At 33.9% G+C, this 23,367-nt stretch overlaps 2 protein-coding genes across 2 annotated transcripts; both read right to left on the bottom strand.

Moving 5' to 3' along the window:
• Positions 1 to 395: 395 nt before the first annotated feature.
• LOC130797669 (serine/threonine-protein phosphatase 2A 65 kDa regulatory subunit A beta isoform-like) lies at positions 396 to 9,506 on the bottom strand. The gene is made up of 13 exons (XM_057660370.1): positions 9,363 to 9,506; positions 8,646 to 9,073; positions 6,384 to 6,630; positions 5,835 to 5,947; positions 4,675 to 4,754; positions 4,442 to 4,583; positions 4,232 to 4,312; positions 3,456 to 3,560; positions 2,776 to 2,958; positions 2,287 to 2,379; positions 1,898 to 2,037; positions 1,754 to 1,820; positions 396 to 864 (listed from the first exon to the last, which is right to left on the bottom strand). Exons 2-13 carry the CDS (start codon positions 9,036 to 9,038, stop codon positions 745 to 747), a joined length of 1,764 nt encoding a protein of 587 aa, XP_057516353.1. The 5' UTR covers positions 9,039 to 9,073; positions 9,363 to 9,506; the 3' UTR covers positions 396 to 744.
• A 1,564-nt stretch (positions 9,507 to 11,070) lies between these two features.
• Positions 11,071 to 19,775, bottom strand: LOC130797668 (aluminum-activated malate transporter 9). Its single transcript, XM_057660369.1, has 6 exons — positions 18,348 to 19,775; positions 15,490 to 15,627; positions 15,109 to 15,378; positions 13,383 to 13,519; positions 13,158 to 13,304; positions 11,071 to 11,934 (listed from the first exon to the last, which is right to left on the bottom strand). The coding sequence occupies exons 1-6, from the start codon at positions 18,709 to 18,711 to the stop codon at positions 11,329 to 11,331; spliced, it is 1,662 nt and encodes a 553-aa protein (XP_057516352.1). The 5' UTR covers positions 18,712 to 19,775; the 3' UTR covers positions 11,071 to 11,328.
• Between the last annotated feature and the right edge of the window lie 3,592 nt (positions 19,776 to 23,367).

Here is a 23,367-nt window from a genome sequence, read left to right as displayed (position 1 = left end):
AGAGATATAAATGATAAGATTATTGAATTGGCAAAAATACCTAATTAAATGGGACTATTAGAGTGAATATGATAAGATTATTGACTCAAGTTCAAAATACTAACAGCTCGTCTTGTATGAGACCACCATTTATTTATTTGTCCTTTTAAAAATTATAACTTTGTTTTTTTAATTCGCTGTTAGTAACAACAAATAAACCATAACCTTAGACTTACACGCAAAGATGCTTATTTTGAAGATTAAAATTTTTAATTTATTTTGAGAATTAAAAAATTATTTTCCTCAAAACGATTGGATTCAAAATAATGTCATGTATGGCCCACTTTTTTTGAATGTTTTCAAGTGGATTCATTTTGTTATAGGTCAAGTTATGCTCAAACTAGATTAAGTAGCAATTGAGAAGATAGATTCCTTCCATTTATAGTGCTCAAACTAGCTAATATTTTTCATGTTCTTCAATAAGAACTTAAAATACGACATATATTATGTCGAATAGAATAAAATTAAACCAACTAAATTGATCCGAGCCTCGGCTACAACGAACTATCTCCAGCTAGTTAGTCCGAAATGAAATTACAAAGAAAATACAACAGAAGGACGCCTCTCGAGTTTAGTAGGATAAAGAGGCAGCCAAACACCATAACATAGAAACACAGGTTAAAAGAAATTTAATTGGAAAAACAAAAAAGAATGGCTAGCCCTAGCTACACACCTTGATTTCAAAAAATGATACAAAAATAAAAATTAGGTGGACATAGCAGCCTGATCTGTTAACTTGAGTGCTTGTGTAGCATAAAACCTCACATCGACATCCGGATCTTCGCTCAGCTCTATCAAGCAAGGCCTTATCGTCTTCTCAACCACCTTGCAATCACATTAACAAAGTAGCAATTAATTTAAATGATAGAATTTCACTTGAAGGGGGCATGGATTGGGAGTTATGCAAGCAAAAAAGTCCCTAATTCCAGAACTATCCATAATCTTAGCTTGTGGCTAATACATTGGTACATACACTCTAGTCTAACACTTCTACACAAATGTAAAACTTGGATTAATATACAACATTATCGACATATTAGGGAACCTCCGGTTAGTTCCTAATTCTAGAATTATCCATAACCTCGTTAGCTTGTGGCGAATATACACCCTAGCCTAGAACTTCTACACACATGTACAACCTAGACTATTATACAACATTCTTGACATATTTTAGAGACCAACATCATTCCATTATCGCAATGTCATTAAGTGGCGAAAAATGTAATGGGTCCAAACTATAAATGATGACATGTCAAAATGGTTGGATTCGGGTCATGGGTTGAAATTTCTGGGTTATGACCCACTAATTTCAGATCCGGTTCCGAGTCGAATTCGGGTCATGTCAAATTTGACAGGTCTACCTATGCTGCTTTCCTTGAAGCTTGGTGCTCAAGACCTCAAGTGATAACTTGTGACATTATGGAGCAAATTCCGTTCAAAGCATATATGCACCATTATAGAGTATAGACAATTCTTGAAGAAAACATGCATCATCTAAATGTTCTCTTTTTTAGTTGGGCACAGAAAATATGCTCACATGGCTATAACATTGTATATCTTTTAGTTAATAAATTAACTGAAAAACATAAAAACATTGCACAGACTACTCCTTCCTTTCTCTCTGCTTGAAGGAGAGGAAGAGCATCCACCAAAAAATATCGATGCTATAGGCATTTCATACACCAAATTATTTGCCAAAAAGCAAGTTACTTACCGACGGATCAACAATAGGAATAAGTGACTGCAGCACTTTTGCAACATTAAACTTTATGTTCGGTACTCTGAGGAAATTAAAATGAAATTAGCAACCAATGTGTGCAATTGTCTTCAACATTAAGCTAAATTTGAAGTACGATACCTGTCCTTTGACGCATTTACAACCACTGGTAACAATTGGGAACATGTGATATCAGCACCCATGACAGGGCCAAGCAGGGATATTGATTGTATGATGGTCATTCGATACAGATAATGTGGGTTAGTAGCCATGTCCAGAACCTATTGAAAAAATTTAACACCATATCACTAGCGGTCTTGCCAAGATACTTAGAACGGAACTAGGCTCACAACTTTGGCATTTCTATTAATGTAATAACCTCTATGAAAAAAATTGATTAACTACTGAAATAATTGATTAAAGCACTTTTAAATTAAATAATAACCATCAAAGTAGCTTAAGAATAATAAATTCATAGATTTTCTCACAAGGCGTCAATATTTCAATGTCAAAATCTTTTCCTCGCATACCTGTGGGATTATGTGTTGCATTGCCCATTCTGGACCAAATTCTTCAGCCAGGCGCTTCACATTATTTGCAGCTGCTTCGCGAATTGAATAAACCTGAACTCAAATACATGATGTTAGGCAAACTGAATATACAATAGCAGATAATTTAGCTGCTTAAAAGATTCAAGCACGTGTAGCACTGCATGTATGATGACAAATTTTCTAGTCTGTCTACAAAACTAGTAATCAAAAACAGAAGAAACTCCAGTGATTTAAAAACTAATAAAAACACCATCGAAGGTTCTACGAGATTCTCCGCTTGGCTAAGGGAAAGAAAAAATAAACACAAATTCATCGAAGGTTCTATAATCTCAGTACCCCTTCAGTGATTTCAAACACTAGCCAGTCCATCATAGAATTTGTTTGGACCATTTTGCTTGTAACTATTCTTTTGGCCAGGAGGGGAAACGTACTCATACTAAAGAAGGGATATGTGTTATTTTCACAAACCTTGTCATTCAACCACTGCATGCAAAGAGCACCAAGCTTGTCATCAAAGAACCCAACACCTAATTGACTGGCCAACAAGGGTATGTATTCAATAATGGCCAATCGAACTCTCCAATGCCTATCTTCAGCAAGTTCAACAATAGCAGGAAGTAATGACTGCGATAACAAATCTATGCCAATGACCTGCACTATGAAGCATTGTGATATAAGCAAATAAAAATTATAACATAGATAAAGCAAGCGAGCTGAGGATTTCAACTGTATAGATTTAGCCGAAGTTTGACGGACACTCAATCTCTATAGATCGTCATTTTCTATTTTGATTAAACAGCAAAAAAATCAAGAGACCAGACATAATTGTGTTATTAGATAAAAAAAAAATTTGTTAACCAAAAGAGCAAACATTCACTCAAGGACATAGGATCTATCACATCTTTTCACATTCAACTTTTAGCTTGAAAAAAGGAATTTAATTTTAATTGAGCACTACACATAACCGTATTGTAAAAGATTTTGAGCTCGATATATACACCTCAAGCGCATTAAGTAAACACCCCCCTATTTTACTATACATCAATAAAAACACCTAACTAGAGCCATACACAAGATCAGACTATCACATTTAAGCCGGGTGCACGCCCAAAATAAACACACAGGAAAATTTAAAAAATGATACAGACCTGGTTTACTTGATCAAGCTTGCTGATAATGTTCAAACGAACGTCAGGAAATTCATCTTTCAGAAGAGAGAGAAAGATGGGAAGAAGTTGCTCAATTGTAGCATCCTGCAACCAAGTATAAGTATGCTGGGTCAATTGGACGACTAAAAAAAACAAATCCCTCTAGAACAATCAATATCATATCAAACACAATATAGTAAAAGTTAGCTATAATAGTCATATTGTTACCGAAGATCTCTAATTTATTTTTAATACATTTCATGTAGCGGATCTCATATTTTGGGATGGAGCACTTGCATTGTTGTTCTTATTCTGTAGTTTTATACAAAAATCCTTTATAATCCAAGAGGAACTGCAACAGCTGTCCTCTGATTACAATTACTGTTAATTTATTTTTGACAGGGTGGGGCTGGAGACACACCAGGGAGTACTTAGCCGCTAATCCATAGGCCACAATGTATGTGACTCCTAAACAATGTTAATTTTTAGTTTTTTTGAACTTGGTTCAATATTCCACAATTAAATCTTGAGAATCTCTTTTTTTTTTTTTTTTTTTTTTTTTGCCTATTCTCAATAGCTAAATTATATTATAGATTAAAAAAATTTCACAATGCCTTTTAAATAGTTCAGAGCGATCAAAAATACAACCACTGACCCATTGGATCAACCCAATCGACACAAAACCAACCCAACTGACCATATATAATTACATGTAGAATGATGACACTACATGCCACACACAGAATAGCATATATAATTACTCCATAAGCTCATACCTTTCCCAGAATTGGAGCCATTCCCATTATAACTGAAGCCAGGGCAGAACGAACGTGCTGAGAAGAATCAGATGACAATTCCTGCAAATAGAACAGCTAGTATATCAGGATATATGCCAAATAAAAAATACATCACAAAAGGTACACATACTTCAATTGGATAATTTAGAATCACTTTACATATATCCAATGACAATTCTTCACGTTTACCTTGACACAAGGAAGGATATGCTGAACTGCAAGTTCGGGATTTAAGATTCGGCAAAATTTGGTCACTTTTCCGGCAGCTGCTATACGTACTTCAGCTTCATTGTCACGAAGCAACCGAACATACGCTGGCACTAAATCCGACCTATATAGGATAACGATTAACATCATGCATCCAGTATGAAATATAACAGGAGCACGGCAATGAAAAAGGAATTCTCAACCAGTCCAAATACCTCGTAGGTTCTGGACCAACTGCTTCACACAGCTCATATAGTTGATTGGCGACCATATAACGTACACGCCATGACTTATCCTATTCAACAACAAAAGTAAAATGTGTAAGTCGTAGAAATGGAAAAGAAATCATCCTAGACGATCTAGAATTTCCATATAGGGTGGGGCACAAGATAACTAAATACTTTTCTTTTCCCATGTACTGAAGCAACAATTATCGAACATAATGAAAAGAAGAATTTTACCATGGGAAAAAAAAGGAAAAAAAGGGTACGGAGACAGAATGTGATGGCTCAAGGTAAAAAGTGTGACAAAAGGGAAAAATACAAATGTGGGCAAACAAAAAAAAAACAGATAAAAATGGAAAGGTGGACAAACAAAATGAAACAAATGGAATGTTATACCATAAGTTTTCATGTAGATATAGATAAATTATTCATGGAAAATATGATTATTATTTTGCAATCTAATTTTCCTAATTTATATTTTAATAGTTTTTATATACTACATTTATAGGTTTTTAAAACATTATTGCACAATTTATTTTAACATGGATAATTTATACTTTAATCATAATGATATCCTAATCAATTAATAAATTTTATAGTTTCTTGTACTTGGCATTAAAAAATGTATCCTCTACAAAAATAAATATCCAACTCTCGAATTGTAAAATACAAAATATTAACATAATATTTCAAAAGGATGAAATGAGAAGAAAATTAAAACAATTAAATTTACGCTTCATTATATATGCAATAATCAACTTTCAATATCCACATTTTCATAAAAGCAATATGATTATAAGACATGTTAAAGACATGAGACATCTCATTATCTACTAAGACCTACTTAGACCATGTTTGAGAAGCTGAACTTATACTCAATTAGAATAATTTTATTCAAAGCTCGATTCAAATGAGTTTGGCTTGAACTTGAGCTCCATTCAGTAAGTTAACAGATAGAGATAGACCTAGTCCAAGCTTAACTCGTCTCATTTACTCCACTAGATATCATATTGTGATAAAAATGATTCTTTCTAGAATGACCATTACAACAAATGCATAATTGAAGTGTGTAAAAACTACATTAATGAGGTTTGATGGTGTAGAAGAGAAGTTGAACATGCTATATTTATTTGAATTTATATTTTGCATACCTGGGAAAAGTTGACTATTACAGGAAGAATATGCGCAATGCAATCTTGTGGTTCCAAAAGCTTTCCAAGGGCTGCACAACCCTCAACAGCTAATAGACGAACAGAATCTTGATCTGAAACAAACATTTCAAGAATATCAACAATGCAAAATACATCTCAATGACGCGACATGCTCAAAACAAGAAGCATAAAAAACAAAATGAATATAGTCAAATGCATCATCATCGTTATACCCAATATATTCAGCTATACCCTGGGGAGGGTTGGAATATGGCAAACTATACATATATATTGATTTTCTCATCAACACTGAATTTTGTGCTAAATTTTTAGAAAATATATGAATATACTTTTTGCTGATTCAGTAACGTATTTATCAATTACAGTCTAGTTGATTACATTAATAGTCTACTAGTAACTATAATTGTGAATAGGTTAAAGTAAGCAAAATCAAGTCTCATCCACCAATGCCACAAAACATGGAAACAAGCCCTTTGACAAAGATCTTCCATAAGAATTTACTGTATACGTCAAATGGAGAAAACATACCATCATGTGTCAGATCTTCAAACATTGACATAATATCAGTCTTCAAATAGGTAGCTTCAACAGTAGCTGCAAATTTACCCAGATTGCTGGCTGCTGATCTTCTCACCATGGGCATGTCATCTTGACATAGTTGGCTGTATATTGTTCTTAACTCGGCTTTTACGTTCTCTGGACCGCTGGGATAAGCAATATAGAACAAGCCACAAGAAGAGACACGAGCAGTGAACCACTCACCAGCAGCCAACCTCTAAAGCATGATACATATGACCAATTCAGTGAAAAGAAAAAAAAAACTTCAGTCACTTCGCCATCAAGTACAAGGAGAAAATACAGAGGCATAGTGATTTTCTTTCAAATTCTTTGCTGCAAAATATAAGAAGTTCTACACATTTCATGTAATAGGTTAAAACCAGTTTACATTCAAATGAAAATATAACACACCTGAAGGTAAAGGATTGTGATTGATTTGATCACTTTGGCATAAGGTCCCTGTATCTTTGGTTTTAGACATATAACTAAAAATTATGTTACAAACACACCAAGGGAGTGTTACTCATAATTGCACAAAAAAAATGAGGGCTAAACACAAAAAAGACCATGCCCTCAAGCTATTATCAAACTCAATGTAGCTCTCCTATAGAAAGCCTCAAATATTAGAATTTGCAAATTTGTTTAAGAAAAGCTATGCTTTCAGATATCCTTTTGCTTTCTATTTTTAGCAGTGGTGCACCAACTCATTAAGGGGCATCTTCCACACTATAGGAAATGAAGCTTCCTTGTCCTTGATTTCTAGGCACTGCTATTGCAAACAGCGCAAGCGAAAAGCCAATGAGAAATAACCCATTGGAAAGACGGAAGATGATCAAGAAATTCCGCCTCCCTAATACACGAACAATGATGCATTGAAGTGAAAAAGCTCCGTCACAATATCACATTAAAACATCCTTGCTTGGAACCTTCTCCACACTATGCGAGACATTAACAACTCAAACACAAAACTTGACATTCAAGTGGTTAATTCCTATACCAAACGTCAAGTGAAAGTCTAAGCCACGCTTCCCTGATGCAACCCATCACAAGAAGATATTTTAAAGCCACTCTTCACTGATGCAACCCTTTACTCTAACATCTTTAGTTCTCATAACCCAATTTGATCCTTGACTATGTTCATAGATACTCCCATGTCTCTCCTATTTCGCACCACTTTCCATGTTAATTTGTCCATTGATTTTGACCCTTTTTCTTTTTTGGCAATGGTCTCACTCTCATTCTTTTAATCTCATCCACAAACTTATACTCTCTCCATTTTAACCACTCATTCCTATCCTCCTGTTTTTTGTCTCATCTCCAACCCAATTTTCATTTCTACTAAATTTCATACTGCAAACCGAGAGGGACAAAGAAAGTAAAGAATTGGATGTTTTCCCACAAACCTCTAGAGCGGTCGAGCCAGTTTCCTTTGAAATTTCATACATCAAATGGTTAGGCCTAATGTAATACCAAGACTTCCATCGGACCACTATGCTTAGGCGGAAAAAATTCTTTGTGCTTCACTCAACAGAAACCTTTATCAGAATTGGTGTTTAACCTAGTGTCACATGATCTACTATTCTTCTCGTGAATCACGCATCGCAAAAAGCAAATAATGATAAGTTTTGAGCTATTTTTGGGTCATTTTGAGCGAATCATAAATTAAAAAGGCGAATTATGTAATAACACTGGTTCAACAATAAGAAATTGTGAGTGAACAAAGGATAAAGTAAATAGGTTAGCCGAGAAAGATACTCCTCAAAAATGCTAACCTCCCAATACACATACATGACTACACTCAAAATTCAAACAAAATTTATAGCACCGGGCATAAGCCACACAAAAAGTTGTCAATGGCTGTTTGTTTGTGAGACTTGGTATATGGGCTTGGCTTCCCAAGTTTCATCATTTATGTTATCCCCCTTACCAGGACATCGATTGTGAGACTTCCTTTCTCAATCTTGTGTCTCCCATACATGTCACTCCAAACAAACAAGGGATTTTCCGCGTCTCATGTCTCATGTCCCTGGATTTTCCATGTCTCAAGTCTCATGTCCAAGTCTCACTAGTATTGTCCCTCAAACAAACACCCCAACAAGTTAAAGTAACATAGCACCACTTATAGTGAGTAAAAAGCACAGTTATGACAATATTGACTACATATATTACACATATGAATATGATACATAAAAGAGAAACAGAAATAAAATAGAAAATGGGTAAGCACCTAACCTTAACCATAACAATAAAATTTTCGACAAGATCAGATTCCTTCATCTGGGAACCAATTCTGCAGAGTGACTCAACCGCTTTATCCCTTACACAAGTTTCTTCAACACTGCATAATGTCTCTAATGGAGGAAGCAAAACAGTAGCATGGTCGACACCACCAACATAAGGAATAAAGGCACCCAACTCTTCAGCCATAGCTAAAAGCACCTCATCGTCATCATCATTATTATCACTCAAAAAAGGGATCAACTCCTTACGGGTACGCTCCTCTCCCAGAGCTCGGGCAATGGTAGAGAGACGTCGAATCGAATTCAAACGAAGCTGAATATCCTCATTTTTCAGCTCATCAATTAACACAGCAATTGGGTATAGCGGTTCTTCTACCATAGCCATTGTAAGGTACCCTCACCTCACAGATTTGCAATTCACTGTATCAATTAATAAAAAAAACCAATAAATTCAGAATAAAATGTATGAATCAAATAAACAGAAAAAATGGAAATGAAATTAAGAAACAATTGAAAGCTAGATCCGAAGAAAAAGACGGAAAAATAAGAAGATCTGGAGACAGAATGGAGAAAGTGCAAATGGGTTGGTAGAAAGTATGAAGTAACAACAAAAGGAGATCTAAGAAACCCAAAAAATGGAATCAAAAGAGAGAATCAATGGCGGAAAATGAGAAACAATGTGGTAATGGGGGGAGAAGGGTATACGTACCAGAGTAAAATTGAGCGGCAAGGACGGTGGATTACCCAGATATAGAGGAGAAAAATATCCTTTGGAGCTCTGGAATTGAGGATGAGAAAACAAAAGGAGGTTTGAAATGGGTTGAGCATAATAATAATGTACACTATTAGTCTATTACCCTCTCATCCTCTATTTGGACCGATTTTTATTTTAGTTTTTCGCATTGATTTTATATTAATTTTTTTTAAGAATGTTTTCATTCATAAATCTATATTATTGCTACATTTTAATCACTTATTTGTATTATTTACTTGTTTATTGTCGTATTTTCCGATCACGAATTCTTGTTGAAGACGGTTTTTTTGACAGATCATCTCTAATTGGGTCAGCCCATAAAAAAATTGTAGAGTAAGAGTAGGCATTAGACTTTAATGGGTTGGAGCTCAGAGACGTTTCTCAGGAAACCGACTATTCTCTAATTTATTTGATTTTAATTGACAAAATACATTTCCATTTGCTTTCTCGTTGGAGAAGACATTATTATGATATGTATGCTATTTTTCTCCTAAATCCGACTATAAAAAAATAAAAGGGAAAAGTGTTGAAAATTGAATTTTAAGTTAGTTCAAAAATAAATACTTTTATTATTTTTGGATAAAAAAGAATTTAAATTCAATTCTTATCTAATGTTATGTTTTCATTTTCTTTAATGTTCCATGCATTCAAAAGAAATAAACCACTATGAGTTAAGCCAAGGTTTTTTCCTTGAAAATCGGTCTCAATTCTTTTTGTTAGAATTATTTGCTCATTATTTTTATCAACTCTCGGTGTTTGGGTTTTATGCACTTAGAAAAAAAAATTTACTCTTGCAAACTTTCTTAACATTATAATGATAATACCAAAAGAAATTTAATAAAAATTGTGTAAATAAGAAAATAAGATGTTTGATTTGAGTATATAAAAAAAAAACATTTAATTAGAATAAAAGCAATTACTACATGTTATTAGACACACTTAAATATTTTTTACCTAATTGATTTGATAATATCTAATATGAACTTAGTTTAAAATTCATCCATCCTCCTTCATTGTGGAACATGAACATGAATTAGTTCAAAACTCATCAATCCTCCTTCACTTGGTTGCTTCTCAATCATCATTCATCAATTCAATTGAATTTTACAATTTTTTCATGTTAGGGTTTATGTTTGTGTTCAAAATTCAAGATTATTTTTATTCGCTGTTAAGGACTTAATAATTGAATACTCTGATGTAATCAGTTGACTATACTCATTCTAAAGACCTCTAGCTGGAGTAGCAAAATCGTAAATCGTGTGATAACTACATCACAATGGGTGCACCCTAAAACTATGTGGTGTCCTGCTGGGAGTCCGATATCGTCACAAATATTAACCATGCATCTTTATTAAAGATTTATTAATGAAATTACCATGAAATTCTTGGATTAGAAAGTTGTAACTACTAATTTTAGATAAGGAGAACCATAAATTGGACTTAATTTGGTTCATAAATTGATATTTAGCAAACGAACAAGCTCAAATTGTCGAGAGAATTTTAATGAGTAAACATTCATGACGACATTAAACCCTAGTTTTATTCGTCATGAACTATGAAGTGAATGTACAATCTAGTTACATTATGCAAACGAGGCATGGTTTACTACATACTAAGAGGGCTTGAGCATATCAAAACAAGTCACTCGTGAGGTCGTGGCCTGTTGGCGTTGAGCTTAAATTATATTGATGGTTGTTAGATATACTACCCGAGTACACCGTCCTGTCATACCATGATAAACATCGACAATACTAACTTCACACTGCTCAACTATTTACATCCGTGTGATCGTGTCTCTACAGGAAACTTTATTTTCGTGCCATAATCAGAAAAAAGGCATGAGGATAGGAACTTGTATCGATAAAATTAAGCGATGATTCTTAGACATTTAGAAGCACTATGTATTTCTACAACACGATTTTCAAGCAACAGTCACCGGTACTTGTTGGTAAACAGGTTCCTTGAAATTGGCTTTCTCACTAAGTTCCTTGAATGAATCGACGAGATTTTGGAGCCTCGCAACAAATTCGATCAAAAGAGAAGAGAACGTTGCTAGAGATAATGCACTAGCACTCTCGTAAGTCTTTGACTCGTATTCATTTGGCTCTTTATCATCGGCAATGGATAACAATGACGCAGGCAAAGATGCATGCTTCCCGTGTGTTCCAAAATTGTTTTCACCATCAAAGTTCGTGTAATCACGATGCAGTGCTTCGAGGTCACTGACCGACTTCACTTCTGGTATCAAGTTTTCGAAATCTGTTGTCTGTGAATGTTGAGTTTGTTCGGGACTCCTTTCATGGTTTCCGATTTCCCAATACTCTGAATTGACGAGAAGATACGATTTTCTATCAATTTTCTTTTGTAATTCTTCGACTGCATCGTCTACCTGGTAAAGTATATCTTCTTCTTGACCCAACTTTTCCATTCTTTTAAGTCTATTTCCCAGCTCACGTAACACTTTAGCACCTTCATTACCTACTCTTTGAAGCTCACTACGAAAAACTTGTCTTCGTTCAGCAGGCGCCTAATGCATAAGAGAACAAATCAATGAGCTCATAAGGCAATCGTTGCACGGATTATATTTATAGGAAGGAAAGGAGGCAGTAAGTCCTTGCATTCAAAGTTCAAACAATAAATCAAGAAACAAACACACCAACGAATACAAACTTAAACTTTTTACTAATAGAATTTCTCCACGCATAATACGCATGTCTAATGTTCAATCAATATGTCAAGAAACACATTTTTTGTATGAAAAAAACTATGTCATTACAATTTATACTAAGTAGCGAAAAATGCATCTTGTCAACAATTACATTTTTTGCATGAAATGATGCCACTACAATACTTCTTCCGTCCCATTTGATTAGCACCTCTCAAAGAGGTGTAATTATTAATTTGTTGTTGGCGTAAGTAGGGTCAAGAAATGAGTGGATCAGATCAAAAGAGTGAATGAATTGTGGGTGAGATTAAAAGAAAATTGTGGGGAGTCGGGACCATAACTAATAGAGGAAAGGGTGCAAAATAAGTGGGGCAAACCAAAATAGAAATTAAGTGCAAATTAAATGTGACAAGGGCTGTATATACTAAGTAGCTCAAAATGGAATTTGTGTGATGTTTCTTTTGTGTTGCCGTTTAGCATCTTCCCACTCACCTTCCTAGACTCCACCAGTTTGTACTTGGTGCTCATACACCATCCCAAAAATGAAGGATGAAAAAGAATGCCTATAGCTTAAAGAAATACATTTGTGATAATTTGCCAAAATAGATTCTTTTGTGAATTGTGACATGTTCAAAAAAGGAGGAAAAGAGGTGAGAAAAAGAGAAAAAAAAAACTGCGACGAAAAAACAAAAAAAAAAAAAAGAAGAAACGGTTATGTACAATTCATGTGTCGGTCAACACGGGCCTTTTTCTTCAACTGTCCGGAACCCATTGAGTGGTATGAACCTTTTCGCAATATGGTAGTTTCCTACAACGTTTTATTATTAAGGTAGTTTTTTCCCATAAATGTACTCTAATTAGGTATAAAGGTGTTCAACGGGCCAGGTCGGATAAAAAATTTAAATGGGTAGGGCCGGGTAGTTTTCCCGTATTGACCTGACCGCTAATGACCCGTTAAAATGTGACCCGAATTGGCTCGACCCGACCCGTTAAACACCTCTAATTAGATAGTTCCCAACAAAAATGGTAAAAGGGCTAACAAAGCCCACGCAAACAAACATAGTTTAAATCATATGAGTACAAACCTGAATCTCAGAAAGTATACAGCCATGCATAGCCATGACCATGAATGCACAATGCCTCAGAGCACCACTAACTTTGGTATAGGATTTCCATGGATAAGCAAGCATTTTGTAAGGACCGTGAGGTGGCTCCCAAATAGCAAAGCCTACCTACATATGCAACAAACAGAAAGATGGCTCAGTTAACCGAAAAGCTAACTGCTGTAAACCATTCAAATATCAGCTTACCAAAGTATCCTCTTGACTTGCTGAATCTACGGCTGATCTGTAACCACTATAAAGTGGATCATCGGAAGCTTGAAAAGTAAGAATTTTTGATGGGACTCGTTTATATTCAATACAGCACAGGTACCCATTCACAACACCTAAAGAATAGCTTAACATTAGTTACTCAAAAACGACGAATTTGACGATGAAAGGCAATACGCAAAACGTATGTAAGGACTTTTTGTCAAATAGGTGTAGGACCTTCCATTCAGGGATTGTTAAATAGGGATCTGTAACCATTTTCCTCGAGTATTTTCTGAAGTCCCTCTCGGCCTTTCAATACCAACAGCAGCAGGGAGCCTAAAATTTCAGGAATGATTGGTCGTACTGATGAATGGCACTACACTAATTTTGACTCGGATTATAAATCTATTTCTTAGATAAAACTAGTATTGGTTTCTACTGATTGCAGTTTATCTTTTCCCTAGGACATTGAGAACTCCTAATGGGATTTTGTTATAGGACAAATAAGAGAACTGAGAACTCACCCTAAAGACTAGCCTAATAGGTGACAACTCTCCTTTACTCTATAAACCCCACAATAATTGTCCATACATCTGATGTGCGACAAAGTTCCACAATCTTATAATAGCCTCAAATCTATTCCATTACATTTGAAACCCCATAAGTTTCAACGTCCTTGTTGGTCACGGCCAGGCCATCACTCCGAGTTAGATCCTCGTTATTCACGGCTACATTGGTCACGATTGGGTTAACCGAGGCCACCACTCAAAGTCAGATCTGATACCATTATTAAAGAACATACAAGAGAATTCACCCAAAAGACTAGCCTAGTAGGTGAGAGAGCTCATTTACTCTATAAACCCCACATTAGTTGTCCGTACAACCAAATGTTGGACAAAATGCCTTGACCTTGTAATGGCCTCAAATCCATTCCATCACAGATTTACAAGGTTACACTAATACTTTTCAAATTTCCGAGGAGATTGACAGAAATACGATTGACAAAAATAAACTGATATTGGCAAGTCAGAAGCTAGATTGACATGTTTAGTCAACAAGGTTTCTCCCTTAGTTCACTTCTTACAAGATTTACTATCCTCTAAAACTTTTCAAGGATCAAATATGGTTGTCTTCAACTTTGTCTTTGCTGATTTGGCTAAGCTATTTACTGATAGTGTTTCAACAATAATCGATCCTTATCGAGCTTAAGATGATCATGATAATGTCTGCAGATGTAGATCTTTTACACATATATGGATCATAATTCATATGTAGATAGGTGAAAAAATATACTTCAATGAATGAAGTGGTTCAAAAAAGATAAGGCTATTAGAGTGAAGGGAAAACAAAAAGTAAACTCACCCACGAGTTATGCCTTGTCACCAGAAAGCATAGTGCAAAATATATGATGTACAGCGAAAGTTTGTTGCAAAGGTTTATATGATTATCGCGACCAAAACATAAGGTGATACAATCAAAAAAACTAATTTTGTTAACTGCAAAAATCTTCAGCGGTGATGACCAAAATCACAATAAAGTATAATGTTCTTGATCTTTCATGTTGATTTATTTTGGTATGTGTAGCCGACCCACAAAGGCCCAAACTCCATATATTGAGATTAAGGCTTTGGAATTGTTGTGATTATTAATCAACAATCAGCATTAGCATCATAAACGTAGTGTTATATCAAAAGATATGAAGGAATCATCAATATCATCTAACCTTCCAAAGAAGTTGCAACATTCATAAAATTCTTCACCACCAAGCTGTGCAGATCCTCTCCAGCCCATATCGGGTAAATACATGTGTTTATCAACAAGGAAACAGCAGCCCCAAGTGCAATAAGTATGAATCTAGTTATAGCTGTATTGACAAATTCTCTTGTCCTATATCCAGATACCATGATGAAGCAATACGTCAACAAGAATACTCTGAACCCATACTCGTATGCCTTCATTGTAGGATATAACTTCAAATACGTCGCAACAAATCCTAGCCATGTGCAAAATCATAAAAAAGATGCTAAGATATAAAGCAGATTGAAGAGAATTCATTGCAAAAGGAGAGCTATTGAGAAGAGTAGATGTCATTAATAGTATTTACCTATGATGAAAATACTTATAATAATAACGAGTTCTTCCCAATCTCCAGCAAGAGTTGACAGCATTGCCATGCCCAGAGCAAGACCACCAGCAGATAATGTCCCCAATCCACGGTTGAATCCTTTGCTAAGTGTGGCTCCTAGAAATGCAACGAACAAGTCACTTTTTAGCAGCCAAAAACAGCGCAATCAATTTCCATACAATGAGGATATAGCGGATCAGTTCACTATATAGAGCAAACATCCTCTAAACTCTGAAGTCGACAGCTAAATATGATGAAACCGGAAGCAACGAAAACAAGACCGCAGTCAGACACACATTGAAGTGACTTCTGGTAACTGGGAATTCAAAGGAGAACATGATCAATTATCATGGTATTCAAGTCAAAAGCCTACACTCTCCAAACCATGCCAGAAAAAGGCTCATAATGTTCCAATTGGGGCTAGAAACAGTCAAGTTTCTTTTTGGGTCAGCATTAAAAGGGTTGAAAAATGATCAATCAAACCTAACCTGTATAATGAATCAAATGGATTAAAAAGCTCAACCCTAATTCAACTCATTTACTAAACAGGTTACTCACTTGTTCCATTTAACCCATTAATCACAGATTATATAATATTTTATCTTGAACAATTACACTTCTGAATAATGAAAAAAAAATTCACCATAAAATGGAAGGCATTCTAAATTTCACCTAATTTTTTTATAGTTGTATGGGGATGTTAGGCAAATTAGCTTATTGGGCAATTTTAGCTTATTTTGATACAAATGGAGGGTTGAGTGGTCAAACCAGCCAATGCTAATGTTTGGTAAGCTGGTTGAAACAACTTATTGTTACGAATAAGTTGTTTTTGAACAAGTTGCTCATAGTAGCGGGTTTTAAATTGGCTGGTTTGTTAATAAAATCACTCCACTATAATCAATTATCAGCTATAAGCAAAACAACATAGCTTTACACTTTTTTATATCAAATTTTAATATATATCAAGATAGTAAGAGTTTATATATAAATAGGTCATCGGGTTAAAAATTTTAACCTGAAACTAATTTATTGGATTAACTAGGGTTGGAAATTGGTTTGAAAAACTCAATCAAACCTGTCGGGTTAACACGTCAGATTAACTTTTCCAATCCTATGTTTCATAAATTTTTACACGACAAGAATGTCAAAGCTTTAATCAAAACATATAAAGTCAGCTACATGAACCAACATAAATCAATGTGAAAGATCATTGGAATATTTTCATAAATTTTCAACAAAAGAAAAATTGAAAGTCAAATTGAGAATAACGATGAAGGAATATACAAGAACGATAGATACATTAGTGGAAGTAATAGGACTCATAGGAGACCAGCACGACTTTTATTGCATGATAAAACAAAATGTTCAGCCACACTGAATTTGAGTTAACTATATCTCTACAACAAATGGGTACATTTTTGGTGTACCATACATGATTACAACAATGGTTGTAGCTTCTTTCAAATTTGGATACGTCAAAAGACAAGGATTCACACCAGGGTAACATAATTCACCTTTCGCATTCGCGATTCGTTCAAATTTGCCCAAGAATAGCTCAAAATCGACCATAATTCGCTTTTTTCGATTTGTGGTTCGTAAGGAAATTAGCATATCATGTGACACTGATCCACACAAGCTAAATATCAAAGCTTTACAATAGTTCATATCTGGATAGCGCAGCCAAATGGTGGAAAAGCAAATTGGGAGGCTCACATTCCCCACTTGCCAATTCTGAATGAAGCAAAAGAGAAGTCCCTTTTGTTCTCAATTTATTTTTATGACCAATTCAAAAGGGGGACAAAAAAGACACATCAAACTAAAAAAATGAACTCTATTTCTAAACTATTTCTAAATAACAGAATTAAATACATTCACCTACCAAAGCTAAATATGAATAGACCTAAGACTCAAATGGTCCTCAAATTCGAAGAGTACGATGACAAGCACACAGACATGCATTCACAGCATAGTTTCTAAAACAAATACTTCCATGTTATTATTAGAATTTAGAAGTGTACAACAGTTCCGATGACCCGATATTTACCCGGCCTTGGAACCAAATCCGACTTAACCCGACTTCATAATAAATTTAAAATAATGTAAAAATTAATGTTGGCACAAAACCCGATTTTGAACCGACCTGAAACACATGACCCGAAATATACCCAATGATCCGCATGAACACCGCTAGTTATTATATTGCCAAAATCAGAGCATCCTCCATTGAATTTGGATACTGGTTTAAATATAGATGGAGCATTTTTTTTAAATATAAAACAAAGGATGATAATCAGCCACCCCCATCAAGCACCTCAAGCATGCTTTTATGACAATGAAGTGAAATAGTTGCAGAAGAGAATCGTGGGTTAGTCTAATGATCGAATGCTATACCTTCCACCTCTATTGACACGGGTTCAAATCTCATTAGCTACAGAAAAGATTAATTCTCTCTCCCCTCATCTGTACGAGATTCTACGGTCTTAACCCCGAATCATGAAGAACACTCAATTAAGTTTTGCATGTATACCCAATTTCAAAAACCCTCAAAAATTCGAAGTTTTTTTTTTTTTTTTTTTTTTCCTGGAATCAATTATCTTAAACAAGAATGAAATTCAAACCCACGAAAACAAATAAAGACAACATAATGAAAAAATGAATCAACATGGCAAACCAAAATTCAGAATATAGCAATCATATAGAACTAATCAACCATAAAAACTGGAATCATACCATAGAAACAAAAACTAGTAATCAAAAATGGGAAATTAGAGTAATAATCAGATAACAAAATAATAAAAAAAAAATGGAGAAAGAAAGAGAAGAGAAGAGAAGAATACCAACACTAAATTCAAAGACAACAACAACAGTAAGAATAGCCCAGACAGAATATTTGCCGAGTTCCTCAAAAGGCTTCTTCAAAAAGATAAGGAAAGAAAGAAGAGTCAAAGCAAGTCCCATTTTCGCGGAGTAAATAACTTTACTTGGATCCGATTTCCCCATTTCAATGGATTTTGAGATGAATTGTCGAAAAGCATTCCACCCATTTGTAGTAAAAGAGGCAAAGCAATTAGGTTGTTGTTCATGAGAAGGGTGTTCTAGAAAGGGAATACCCAATGAAGAATAGCCTTTGGAATGAAGTAATTTGTCTCTCTCCCTTTTCTCTGCAAAGCTGTATCTGAATGATCCTAATTTGGCAGCCATGGAAATTGAAAACTAAGGTTGGTTAGGACGAAGAACCAATACATTAAACTGTCCTGGAGCCTGGAGGATTCTACCGTCAATAATACTCGTATTACTACGTTTGTCCCACAAATTATTTGTTAATTTTAACTTATTAAATTTATTATATTTTTATATTTATTAAATTTTTTATTATTTTTTATTGCAATCACCTAATCAATTTATAATTTTTTTTTATTTACGTACTCCTTTTTTATTTAGTTTACTCCCTTTATTTCAATGATTTTGTTTCATTTCATTTAGGCACGTTTGTCAAGACTTATAAAGAAGTTTTAATATTTTTAACGGTGTATAACTAAAAATTATAAAAGTTGATATTAATAATTCTTATGTTAAGACTTATTTAGTTGATATTAAATGTAACAAAGTCACTAAAACGGAGGTGGTATAATATTTAATATTCAAACAAATGTATACTAATTGTTTGTCCTGGTCCTAAAGAGAAAAATTGTAATATGAGAAAAAAAATGAATGTTGGTAAAAATAAAGAGATAATTAATTATATAGATAAAATTAAAAGAAAATTAAAACATTAAAATAGAATAGTAGACCAAAAAATAAATTGAAGGAAGTTTGAAAAAAATTTAATGCAACAAAAAAATAATAAAATATCAGTTTCTTTATAGGGTAAGTGGTTGGTACCTTCTGGCCTTGGGTACTATGACAAAAAAAAGAATCCAATTATATTCCTTTATCTTAAAAATATCTTCTAGAAAAAGACCCAAGCTTTTTGGAATTTTTCCAAAATAATGTTAATTTATAAACTAAGCTTTCTCTATAATAGATGGTTACACTTTCATTGGAAAAATTATCTTCAGTAATTCAATCTTTTTACAATTTTTCTATAATAATTTTACCTATTAATTAATTATAAATAATCTTAATTATTAGGGTACTTATCCAAAAATATTGTTCATCAAAATTTTACCTGTTTTTAGAGGTAAACTTAAAAAAAATAAAATAAAATAAAATTACAAAAAAATCAAATAATAACCACCCATCCACCTCAGCCGATCCCCTACTCTAGCCGGCCACCACTTTCCCTACCTACCCTCCCTGCCATCCACCCCTCCCCCTCCCTTACCTCTGCTGGTTCATGTTGTGTATATGTGCACTAGCTTCCATTACCTCCTCCACTTGGGCCACCTTTCCTCCTTTACTTCCCAACTGCTACCAACTCTTCCCCTCCCCCATTTCTGGCGAGTCCCCACCCCTCCCCCTCCCCCTCACCACAGTCACTAATTTTCCTCTCCACCGTTGCCCAATTTTTGAAAATCTTCTCATTTTTCCTTCTCCTAACCCGCAAACAACTGGCCATCACCTTCACCTAGCCGTCACTAACCCAACACCTCTCGAACCACCACCTAGCTAAGTCAAATCCTAATTTTTTTTGATTAAAATCTGAAAATTGGGTGGAGATTTAGATAGAGTTTTGCGATTTTGTGGGTGGGTAAAATTGTACGGTTGTGTGCCACTAAAAGAAAAGGGTTGTGGTGATGGTGTTGGCGGCTGTGTGGTGGTGTCTCCAGTGAGAGGGAGAGGGTGGCAATGGGGCTGGGTTGTTAAGGGGGTTTAATTTTTTTAAATTTTTTTGTGATATGTTTGTAATTTATTTTTTTTTATATTCAAAATGACTTGCTAGAATAGGTAGCAGGTCACCCGAGTGTACCCAAGGTAAAGACCCTCCTAAGTTTGGATTATTCATGGTTAATCGGTAGGTGGGATTATTGTAGGAAAATCGCGAAAAGATTGGATTATTTAGGGTAAGTTTTCCTTCATTTTAATATGTCTTCTTAATTTTGTAACATTTTTATTTCATCAAATATTTTTTTTTATTTTCACTAATTTTTAATCATACATATAAAATTTAGTGATACGTACTAATTTGCCTTCCTTCGTTCTGAAATACTAGCTGCATTAGATTTAATGGCACTATATATCTTTTCAAGCTTCTTTTATATATTACAACTAATGTGTAAGAAGAAATACGATCAAGTAAGATCTTGTTTAAATCATCTAATCGCATGCTTTCATAATATCAAAATTTTATTTTTTTAATTAAGTGAGGTTTAAGATGTAAATGATCAAAATTACGTATTAAATTGCATAATGAGATATAACAATTATAATGGAAAAATTGTTGTGAATAATCCAACTTATTTTCAATTACCTCCCAATAATCTCACATTTTGAAATTTTTTTAATAATTTAACATTTGCTTTTAGTTTGTTGCTAATGGACCTTTTAAAAAATAACCTGCTATATTAGGTTACCTCTCATCTTCTCCTTTCTTTATAATAATCCAATCTATTTTCCATTACCTGTCAATAATCCCACCTTAAATTTTTTTTAATGATCCAACCTTTGCTCTCAGTTTGTTGCCAATAGACCCTTCAAGAAACTAAATGAAATTGTTATTATTTCTCCAAACTTAAGAAGTAGATCATTGCATAAATAGTAATTATCTTTACATACATATCCCATCAACTAGGGGTGTTCAAAATATCCGACCTGCTTGACCCAACTCGCCGACCTGTTGACCCACATCCTAAATGGCATGTCAACTTTTTAAAAAAATAATATAATCCGGGTCGAGTACCCGACCCACCTTAAACCAGGTTGGGTCATGGGGCACAAAATACATTGACTTTGGTACCCGCCGACCCGTTATGTATTATATTTATCAAGTTGAAATTTACACGTTAAAAATTTATAATCAATATAATTATAAAAATTAATAATAATCGTATGTTTTTTACAACCTTTCAAAAGTATACTACCCTTTCAAATCAACGGCTAAGAGAAATTGAGTATTTTAATTGTGGATTTTTTTTTATAATAATTGAAGAGAAAATGTGTCAAAGAAATTAAAAGAGACTTAATATGTATGGATGAGATATATTGGATTTAATATAAATTAGTGGCAAAGAGAAATTGAGCATTTAGCTTCTCAAAGGGTTTATTGGCAACAAAATAAAAACAAAGGTTGAATTATTAAAAATTCAAAAGGTGGGATTATTGGCAGATAATGGAAAATAGGTTGGATTATTACAAAGAAGGAGAAAATAAGAGGTAACTTGATATAGCAGGTCATTTTCTAAAGGATCTATTGGCAACAAACTGAAAGCAAAGGTTGGATTATTAAAAAATTTTTAAAAGGTGAAATTATTAACATCACTAAAATTAATTAGATTATTTACGACAATTTTTCCTATTTATTTTAATTATGAGAATAAGATTGGGGTATGTGGTGGAAATAAAGCAAATTAAAAAAAAGTCTTAGTAAATAACAGTTATTTGTGACATTAATAAATCACCTTATGTGGTAGGATGTGATATTGATACTCCAGATTTAGCTTTAAAAAGGATTGATAGACTACTTATATCAACAAGATGCATCTTCTTTTCATGGGAGCCCAATTGCTAAGAACTCAACAGTTAAGCATGCTTAGTGGGGAGCAATCTTAGGATGGGTGACCTCCTAAAAAGTTTTTTTGGGTGCGCACGAGTGAGGCCAAAGTACGCTGGAAAGACTTGTGTTGGTCTATGGGGCCAGTCTACAGTCTCCATGAGTAGTCACCGGCGGTCCGAGGGGCTGGGGTGTTACAATGATAGGGTGAGAGTTTTGTTATTTTATTTATTTTTTTTGATTTTGTTTATTTAAATATTATTCTTTTTGTGGTGATTTGCAAATCATGGTTATTGATTAGGAATTTTTAAATTAAAAATTGTTTGAGTTGTTACTTGTTAGTGATTTTTTGGCATGTCTTTTTTTAGAAATTTGACAAATTTTATAGTATAGACCTTGATATAAAACGTTAAAACTCTAAAAATTTATATGCATAAATAGTTGAAAATGTCTTTGTGTTTTATTTGACAATTCCTAATATATTTTCATATTGCCCAGATTTTATCAACAAGTACATTTAAAAAAAAATACAATAAATATTAGTAACAATCAGTATTTTTCCTCAACACACATCAATGAGAGGGTGTTTGTGATTTGTGAATAATAAATAGTAGAAAACAATATAATTGTGAGTATTTGATAGTTTTAAATATATCATCTGTTTTTTAAAGGTGTTATATTTCTTTCAAAAATATAATCACATATAAAGAAAAGCATAGAAATTAAATAAACGAGGGTGATATACAATAAATAAATTTTCAATAAAATAATAAAAGTATTACATGTATATATAATAAAAAAGTTATTGTGTACAAAGATAGTATTTACATGGCATACTAGCTAGCAAGCACAAGGCTTTTTCTCTTACCATGAAATGGAACCAAGTTTGAATAATTTAACTTTATGACCTCTATGACCAAAGTCCAAACTAAACATAGAGGATGAGAGGCTCTTCAACAATGATACATTAGCTTGTGTCAATGATACAATAATTTTTCCTAGCTTGATAACTTAATAGAGGAAGAAAGAGGAGCCTCGATGATTTGAGGAGGAGCGTCCACAATTAGATGAGGAGGATCGACCTATGATAGAGGAACATGAGGTGCATATGGTATTAATAAGGATATATTAGATATAAGAAAATGGAAGGAAAAGAAGATGAGAGATTAGATGGATCATTTTTGTTAAAGTATCGATCTTTTCAAAGT

This window comes from Amaranthus tricolor, chromosome 13 (genome assembly GCF_026212465.1).
Source record: "Amaranthus tricolor cultivar Red isolate AtriRed21 chromosome 13, ASM2621246v1, whole genome shotgun sequence".
NCBI classification, from domain to species: Eukaryota; Viridiplantae; Streptophyta; class Magnoliopsida; order Caryophyllales; family Amaranthaceae; genus Amaranthus; species Amaranthus tricolor.
Note: the sequence above shows the minus strand (reverse complement) of the source record. Positions and strands in the feature narration are given on the sequence as shown.

What these genes read in the sequence shown, in the direction of transcription:
- LOC130797669 (XM_057660370.1), bottom strand. Translation starts at nt 9,038, where the DNA reads ATGGCTATGGTAGAAGAACCGCTATACCCAATTGCTGTGTTAATTGAT. An exon ending in TGCAGTGGTTGAATGACAAG is followed by an intron (nt 2,380 to 2,775) that starts GTTTGTGAAAAT and finishes ATTTGAGTTCAG; the next exon opens with GTTTATTCAATTCGCGAAGC. An exon ending in TGCAACACATAATCCCACAG is followed by an intron (nt 2,038 to 2,286) that starts GTATGCGAGGAA and finishes TTTTTTCAATAG; the next exon opens with GTTCTGGACATGGCTACTAA.
- LOC130797668 (XM_057660369.1), bottom strand. Translation starts at nt 18,711, where the DNA reads ATGGCTGCCAAATTAGGATCATTCAGATACAGCTTTGCAGAGAAAAGG. An exon ending in TGTCTTTGAATTTAGTGTTG is followed by an intron (nt 15,628 to 18,347) that starts GTATTCTTCTCT and finishes TTGCATTTCTAG; the next exon opens with GAGCCACACTTAGCAAAGGA. An exon ending in CAAGTCAAGAGGATACTTTG is followed by an intron (nt 13,305 to 13,382) that starts GTAAGCTGATAT and finishes TTGCATATGTAG; the next exon opens with GTAGGCTTTGCTATTTGGGA.